This window comes from Cryptomeria japonica, chromosome 6 (assembly GCF_030272615.1).
Source record: "Cryptomeria japonica chromosome 6, Sugi_1.0, whole genome shotgun sequence".
NCBI classification, from domain to species: domain Eukaryota; kingdom Viridiplantae; phylum Streptophyta; class Pinopsida; order Cupressales; family Cupressaceae; genus Cryptomeria; species Cryptomeria japonica.
The window spans coordinates 662285064-662293916 of record NC_081410.1 but is presented as its reverse complement, the minus strand read 5'-3'; the positions used below and the strand labels follow the sequence as shown (position 1 = coordinate 662293916).

General features: G+C 35.4%; 1 protein-coding gene across 2 annotated transcripts; it reads right to left on the bottom strand.

The window, feature by feature from the left end:
* Window positions 1-1039: 1039 nt before the first annotated feature.
* LOC131070720 (transcription factor bHLH35) lies at window positions 1040-4715 on the bottom strand. Of its 2 annotated transcripts, none has more exons than XM_058006327.2 (4): window positions 3889-4715; window positions 1774-2013; window positions 1509-1694; window positions 1040-1392 (listed from the first exon to the last, which is right to left on the bottom strand). In XM_058006327.2, exons 1-4 carry the CDS (start codon window positions 4390-4392, stop codon window positions 1303-1305), a joined length of 1020 nt encoding a protein of 339 aa, XP_057862310.1. In that variant the 5' UTR covers window positions 4393-4715; the 3' UTR covers window positions 1040-1302. The 2 variants fall into 2 exon arrangements, with proteins under 2 accessions (XP_057862310.1, XP_057862311.1); XM_058006328.2 differs by having other exon boundaries at window positions 1509-1682; window positions 3889-4712.
* Window positions 4716-8853: the final 4138 nt, after the last annotated feature.

Here is an 8853-nt window from a genome sequence, read left to right as displayed (position 1 = left end):
GGCACTTTCAAATAAAGTTGGGCACTTTCAAATAAAAGCCTTTTCTTTAAATATTAAATGTTTAATTTTTGATATGCTTTATTTTCTCACCTTTAAATGAATGCACCTTCAAGAGGTTTTTTCTATTTCGCCCTCTTGTTGCTCACAATTTTTAAAAAAAAAAGTGTTTTAAAGCAAATGTTAGACCATCAATGTCATTATCACATAATATTATATTAGAATCCAAGCATTTATTTAGAGGAATGTAATTTTCTTAAATTAATATTTTTATTTTTCGATTTTAAAAACATTTTTTTTAAGAAACTAAACATAGAATTCGTATGTTTGATGCATATGAACAAAATTGTTAATTACATTTGATAGCACTCTAATTGCCACTACTAGCTGGTTTCTCCATAAATATGGATATTTTCTATGTCGTGGGATTGTATTTTTCATTTTATTGTCACATTGTTATAATTACGTACTATTTATTCTATTGCTTGTAAGTATTAATTCCTACGAACATTAATTTGGTGAGATTAGAAACAAGTTTCATCGTGAATCAATCACCTGCTAGTGTTAAGATTCAACCTCTACATCAAAAAAACACATGTATACACACTTACCCTCGTGTTGGAGGGATCTTGGCTGACAGTATCTATCAAATCTACTATTGCTCTTCAATATGTTATAATGAAGAATTGATCACAATCCTTAGCACGAAAAAAAATTATATAAGCAATCCCACAGTTGTTTTTCTTTACTGTTGTTATAAATCGTATGTTTAACTCTGTATCCTACTAATATTAAATTTCAACCTCCACTTTAAAAAACACTGTTATGCAATACCTCGTCGACATATAATCTTTTTCTACCTAAGTGATGTCCCTGATCAGAATGCTACTAAGAAAGATAATGGTTCGATTATACCGTGAATTTGAACATGGGTACAATTAAATCAGTCCTCAGAAAGGTGAAAAACTGACTATAATGATTATGCATCAATTCTTAAGATTTCTTCTACCAAATACAAGAGGAAAATAATGTAAGCCAGATATCAAATGAAACCCATCCACGATTTAGATTAAATTCAATGGACTGTGAGACTAGAAGAGTGCTCTCCTCTTCAAAGTATCCTTGTGATTCTAGCTGTATATGAAAAGATAAGTCAATGGACTGTGAGAGTAGAAGAGTGCTCTCCTCTTCAAAGTATCCTTGTGATTCTAGCTGTATATGAAAAGATAAGGCCTTACCATAAAAACTCTAGTATGAAGAAGAAACTAATTTAGAGTATACATTAAAATACAAAGTGTATGCTCTTCAGCGCGTGCAGAAACCATATTTAGAGGCCGTGTCCATAAGGACATGTTTAAGCGTATCTGGCTCTAATATCTCTTGCACTTCTTTTATCTGCAGGCAATTCCAGTACTGTATTAACTCTTAAAAAGAAACCCATCTATTGTTTCATATTCTAAAATTTCCCATATGCTTAAAACTATATTTTTACATTCTTGATAGTTCAGTACCTTTCCGATAACAGTATTGATGATGTGTCCATCAAAGCAGGTGGCATTAGAATTCTGAATCTCCAGTAATTGAACGGATTCGATTGCCTTTGCCAGGTGTACTAATACACGTGGCTCCTTTTTGCAGTGTATCCGGATGTGAAATGTCCTTTCCTCTATCTTAAAAATATCAATCTGTAAAAAACACTTACAAAATCAAAAATAGCTTCAGGCATTTAATCCTCTAATGAAAACCAACCAGCAAACTTATTGAAAAAATACTTACCTGGAGGGTTGGAAAACGTAATTCAGCAGCCAAATTGGGTTTGAGAATGTAGCAGTTGACATCTTGTGAGTGGTCATTGTTATCATCCACGTCAGCAGTTGCAGATGTCAAGGAAGAAGAATTAGAAGAGCATTCGTTGTTGGAGTGAAGGGCAGCAATCTCAGCCTCAATATCTCTGGCTTGCCTTTGCAAGTCTTGAATATACTTAATTGCGTCAGCTATAATAGAGGCCTTGTCCATCTGCTTGAAGAGAGATCATATTGAAGTTATGCCTAGGTTAACATTATCAAACGTTAATAAACTGAATATATAATAAAGAGCCCACAGACTTTACAGTGCTCTATGTTCTAATCCAATTTTTATACAACTTTCTCCTGGCTTAGAAAGCCAGCTAGCTTATAGAGTCCTACAAGTAACTCATTTCCAACTTCTAGAACACGATATGTATAATAAAGAACCCATAGATTTTATGGGGCTCTATATTCTAATCCATTTTTTATACAATTTTCCGGTGACTCAGACTTTATGGGGCTCTCTATTCTAATCCATTTTTTATACAACTTTCTCCTGACTGAGAAAGCTAGCCAGCTTATAGAGTCCTACAAGTAACTCATTTCCAGCTTCTAAATCAACGATGCAAGTCTTTGTTCGAGCTACTTTTCCAGAACTTGACAGAAAATTTATCTAAGAAACCACAACTGTTCAATCAACTTGCACTTACACCAATTCTGACTAAGTCAGAAACAACTTCAGCTAAATTATACCACCACTGGACATGGGTCCCATCTTAACCACTCTATCCAAACTTTATAGATTTGCATCTTAGCTTCTCAATCCTTTATGATAAAGAATGAAGACAACCAATCGAATCTGTGCCTACCATACACTGAGTATACTGTGCATAGACCAACCATCAAAGATATGCCTGGCATTCAATATAACTATAAAGATTTATTTAATCATAATAGTTTTCTTGAATTTGTCAGAACAAGTACTATTTATTCAAACAAATAATTCTTCGGTTTTCAAGTGCTTTCATAAAAATATTAAGTTCCCCTTAATCAATAAATCCACCTTTGTAAGATGTTTCATTTCAGATTTTTGTAAACAATCAAAATAATAATAAAAATTCAATCCCTTCTAATGAAAAACCCAAACAGCACGTCTTCATATATATAAGCTAATTTAACTCAACTTCTGCCAGATTTGAAAAAGGCTTAAAATATAAAATCTCAAGATACAACTGTGTGGGAACTAGCCAGTAGCCACTGTGCTTTCGCATATTACAGCAAGGCGATTATAGATGCTTTATGTCCATGATATAACTGACTGGCATTCATAGCTATTGGTCTAATGGTAAAGCATAATGCTTTCTTTTAGAAAAACAGACAACTGACTGATCTAGGTCAATCAATTTCTGTATTAAATAGCAACTGCATTGAATAACTCTTCATGCCAGATGTAGGGTTAGGCGTTGAAGAGACCAAAACTATTGGGCAACCCACCACGGAAGACAGCTACAATAAAGTTTCGATAAGAATTTGTTTTTAAATTCTGTCAGGAAACTAAATAATTCACCAGAACTTATACTGTAGATTGAAAACATAGATAACCTAAAAATTTGTGTAAGCTGTGGAGTCAAAGGCAATTGGAGAAATCCAATCAATTATATACAAAGATTGTTTGAAGAATAGTCGAATGCAAGGTGGAATACATATTACACAATTTTACTAGAAAAGAATGAATGTTATTATGGTTCTTGTGAAGCATTAAATTGGGTCCACATAAAATTGACTGAAGAATGCGTTAGACAATCACATAAATTCATTATCATACACTGTTAAAACCACTAATTATAGGTGTAGAGAATGACCAATGGTTGGACTTAACAAAGAAGATTCATCCTTCATAGCAAAATGCGAGCATTTTCTTTTTCATTTGGAAGACTGAAAGTTATAACCTGCCCACTATAACCCTGAGCCCTTTTGGGGCAAATTTCAATACCTACCCATTAGGTTGGTATAATGTTTACTTAAACAGTGTAAACACTACTGTCCCATTGGTTAATTTTGCCCTAATATCTGTTCGAGATGGAAAAAAAAAACGGTGTGTTACCTTAGTGATGTAGGGCACAAGGGAGCGCAAGGCATAAAGCCTTTCATTGAGCTTCCTCCTCCTTTTCCTTTCAGAGACCAGATTTTTGGCAGCAGCTAAGCGCGCTCCATCCCACGATTTGACGACTCTACCTTCGAGAAGATCGCTGTCATCAGAAAAGCAATCCTCCTGTTTGTTTACAACCCTACTGCCCTCTGAATTAACAGCTCTCCCATCGATTGCAGCCCACAAAAGCCCTTCTTTATTGCCCATTTCCATAAGATTTTCATTGCTTGTTTCTGAAGCGTCAAGAGACCTTCCAAGAGGACTGAAAGAATGCAATTGAGGATTCTCATGGTCTGCTGTAAATCCCGAAGCTTGAGCAACAAAACAGAATTTCAGATCATTATTCGCTGATGCAGCGCTTGAAGAAGAATTCCCCACCTTCTGCTGAGCACCGCTGCCTTCAATAAGACTCTCCAAATCTTGCATCGGTATGCAGCTCAGAAAATCAAACGAATCCATTTTTATTTTCTCCTGAGGATTTCTCCGACTTTCCCTCCGTATCAAATATACCTACTACGTTGAGGAGAAAAAAACCCCAACGATCTTTTCTGTCAAGCTGTCGGGAAAACGATTTGATCTAGAGTTTGTAATATTGATTTGATTTCCTCGTTTAGGGCGTCGAATGTCATCGTGATTCTCGTGGTCTATTTATTTAGTCGTAGGCAGCCTCCATTGGAACAGTTAAAAGTGGGACGCCCACTGCAAATTTTCTTTCAATCTCCTCATATTCCTCATTTTTTCTACCGCAGCAAGTGCATCGTACAAAATGGAGTCCCCACTTGCCCGTGCCAACGGTCACATCTATTCTTTATACACTATAATTCCAACCTTTGTACAACTATTTAGGCTTATTACTTGTTTTATTAAAGATAATGTTACAATTTGGCGGGCTCGCTTTTGGGAGTAGTGGTCAAGTGCCAGCTAACATCACTCAAGTGGAAATATATATATGTTTTTGATCATCAAGATCGAACCTTCCACCACCTTCTCGAGTTGTTTTATTGAAGTTATATTAAAGGTTTCTGAATGGATGGGATGGTCAAGTTTTGGTGGTGTGTATATCATGAAGGTCGAACTTTTCATCATTTTGTGGAATTCTTTTGTAATCATATCATGTATATAATTGGATTTAAAAGTTTTTTACTAATGTTATGGAGTGGAAAATATAAGTACACATTGTATTAAAGTTAATAAAAGAATATTGAGTACAACTAGATTGTTAAATATGAGTACACTATAGACAAATAGACAAATAGACAAATAGTAGAGTACAATGATTTTATTAAATTTATTAGCAGAATACTATGCATATACTTATAGTTTTATAATCTTTTCCAAATATTAGTTTAATACAAGCACAAACAAACTATGCTTGTGAGGTGGAAACAATACATAACCATTTCCTTTATTAACATTTCTAGAAGAATATCACTCTAATCAAATCTGCCAAAAAGAACTCGGTATTCCATAATTTAAATTACAGTTACAAAAGAATAAATATGAGAGAGGACAAAAAATCAAGTAGCCACAAAAAGAGACGTGGCATAGATATACATCGAGAAAAACCTTTTGGGAAAAGGCCAACCTCCAAAACACACACATTTAAGACAATACTCAACATCAATGGTTATAATACATTCACACGGTATCCATATAAGTTCGAATGAGACCAAAACTCCTTCTCCACTAATAAAAAATTGACAACATAACTCTACAAAATTACTTCTATACATCCTTTATCCCACGTCTCCAATAGATAAACTTAAGGACATGCAAAATATCACAAAAAATAGTCCATGACCCCAAACAAAATCTTAAAATATAATGTTATGAATTCTAATAACCTTAATATGTGTGGAGCTACCTCATAATAGAAAATAACTCTTATGCAACCATCTTTTAACTTCCATTATGCAAGTGAACATATGTAAATCCTAGAACTTTCTCATGAAAAAATAAACTTACATTTCATGCCCATTAATAATAAAATATGCTCCTAAAATTCTGCAATGTAACTCCTTATTCAATACCTCAATACAAACAATATTTTTAAGTCCTTGTACAAAATAAAATGATTGCATATACATCTCCACCTTCACATGGGAATCTCATTAATCATTTCTATATTTTTAAAGACATATACACTATTTATTTGTGAAGTGAATACTTATATTACATAAACACTTAGGATATGCAAGTTAAGGTTCAAATAATCCTAACATTATTTCACTTAATATTCACATTGTCAAACTATAAGGGGTTCTAACAAAATGAACTAACTACCAAGGTTATAAGCATCGTGCACCAACTAATTCTCGTGTGCTTAGAATATCATCTAGATAACTTACAACATAAACCATGCTGAGGTGAAGATTGGAAAGGCTGTTGAAAATTGGAGGAATTGATTATGTGTTGCATTGATGTTTTGTCATTGATGGCAACACCAATTGTTTTGGTTTTTTATTGATTTCCGGTAGGTTCTGGTAGAGTGGTTGGTTTATGATATTGATCTAGTATCCTCTGGTATGCTTTGGCTTGTGGATTTGGTTTGGATGTTTGATTCATGTTATTCAAATGGGTATCACAATCAGTTAGTTTAGGATTTGATGACTCAGGAGCTATCATTTGTTCTAGTAAGCCTTTTGGTCACCGGTAAGGGTTCTACCAGCAGAGCTTTGTTGAAGATCTTTTGATGCACATGATAAGTGGTGTTGGCACAACTTCTAGATGGCTTTCGGGATGTTGTTGGTTATCTTGTCAGTGTTCCTGTTGATCGGTGGTGTTGGATTTGGGTCCGGACCTAATGCTATCTTATTCGGCTAGGTTATGAACCGGTTTATGTAACATGTTGGTGGATGATCCCGATGTGTTACCGGTTGGGTTTATTGATTGGATTATGTTGTTTCGATCTCAGGCCGACTTGGTTGATCATTAGATTGTGGGTTTAAATTATGAGTTTATTGTATTATCTTTTAGGTGGCAGACCTAATTGTTTAGGTCCTAGGTTGGTATAAATATGATGTAAGATCTCTTTGTAGATTATGGGATTATGGTTATGGGATTATTTGTGTGCGAATAAAGTTGTAATCATATGCAGAGTTTTTGGGTCGGTCATAGGTGATCGAATTGGGTTGGTGAAAGAGGTTTAAGACCTCTAGTATTGAGCTTAACCGGAACCGTACTCAGGCATAGGAGATGTTATTCTTGCAGTTCATTCTTCTTTCGGATTGTAGTCTGGATTTATTTTGTAGTTAGTGAGACTCCTTTTGTGATGAGAAGTGCACTCTAGGTTGTTGGCCTTCCTGCATGTGTAGGCCCCTCTTATTGTAATCACATACTTACTGCAGAAGTATTATCTGACCATGGGTAGGCTTCCCACCGTGGTTTTTTCCTTTACCGGGTTTTCCACGTATAAATCTTGGTGCTATCTTTTGTGGATGGTTGGTAAATGTTCTATAGTTTATATTTGTGCTTAACTATTATATCTGTTATTCTGATATTTGGTTTATATATTTTGGTAATAAGGTTTTAATGCTTAAATTTCTATAATCTGTTGACAACTGATTCACCACCCCCCCCCTCTTAGTTGTCCTTCGGTTATCTAAGCCGTGTAACAAAGGTTGCCTTCAAAATCAACTCGGATTTAAAAATTGCCATTACAGGGCTTCTGTAGGATGGTATAACCTTCCCTAAGAAGTCAAAGGGATCTTACAAAGAGGAATTCAAATGATTCTTCAAGGCGAGTGAAGGTGTATCAAGATTACAATTTGGGTATAACCAGGAAGAGATCTCCGAAAAATGGAAGGATGTTGCAACCCTATTGTTGAAGAAATACTTCACCTTAGATGGGTGCTTCAAAAGATTTCACACACACATTTTCCCTATGCTAAACCACCTAAGGTATGGTATCCAAATGAACTTTTCTTACTATGTTTTCTCCTCTTTATCTCAATCTGTTGCTAGAACCAAGGCTAAAAACTCTCTACCCCTTCATCAGGGTTTGATTCTTAGGCTTTATAATCTTCACCTAGCCTTAACCCCTTTTGGTGGGTCTGTGTCAAATCCTCCCAACCCCTTGCCATACCCAAATCTGGTGATTGAGATTTATAGGGCCCCCATAATGAAAACTAAACTTGTTATTGGTTCCTTTTCCAAACGTAAGCTCATCTCTACCTGCTTTAATCCCTTGAGAGAAGCGAAGTAGAAGCCATTTTCTCCACCTCCTAAGAAGGTGGAGGTGTTGGAGTCAAGTGATGAGGAGGAGGTTGAGGATTCAGAGTCTTCTTACGATTTGAAATTTGAATGGTCCTTGGTAGCTTTCAAGAAGGTTGCCCCCCTTCTCCCTAACTAGGAGATGTCTGACCATGTAAAGGGCCCCCTTAATTTAGTCTTCTATCTTAAAGGTAGAGGAGAATGTGGATCACTAAGAACTAGTTATCAAATGTCTTCTTTCATAGTTTGATGTGGCTATCAGAAAAATTAACAAATTCAAGGCAGTGGCAAAGGCAGGGGAAATAGTAGGCAAATGGTTCATGGACTTAAAGGATAAACGTGTTTGGAAAGCGGCAAAAATATGTTTGAGAAGCTAAAAATTTGGGAGAAGGTGGAAGAGACGATTAAGGAGCTCTTAGAAAAGGTGTTGTAGAAGAAGGAAGACAAGATGGTTTTGGATTTAAAGGAAAATCAAGATATCCTTAAAGGAAAAAGTGAGGAGATATATAATTGAATCCAGGAGATGGTCCTAAAAAATTCAGCTTCACTGAAAGCAATACAGGAGGAGATTGACTATAGGAAAGCCAAACAAAAGAGACACACTCTTTCCCCTTCTATTTCTATGGAGCCCCTTATGTTCATAGCCAAAGACACTCTAGATTCAGGTACCCCCATCTCTGCTAATGATTCCAAGAAAAAAATAGTTTT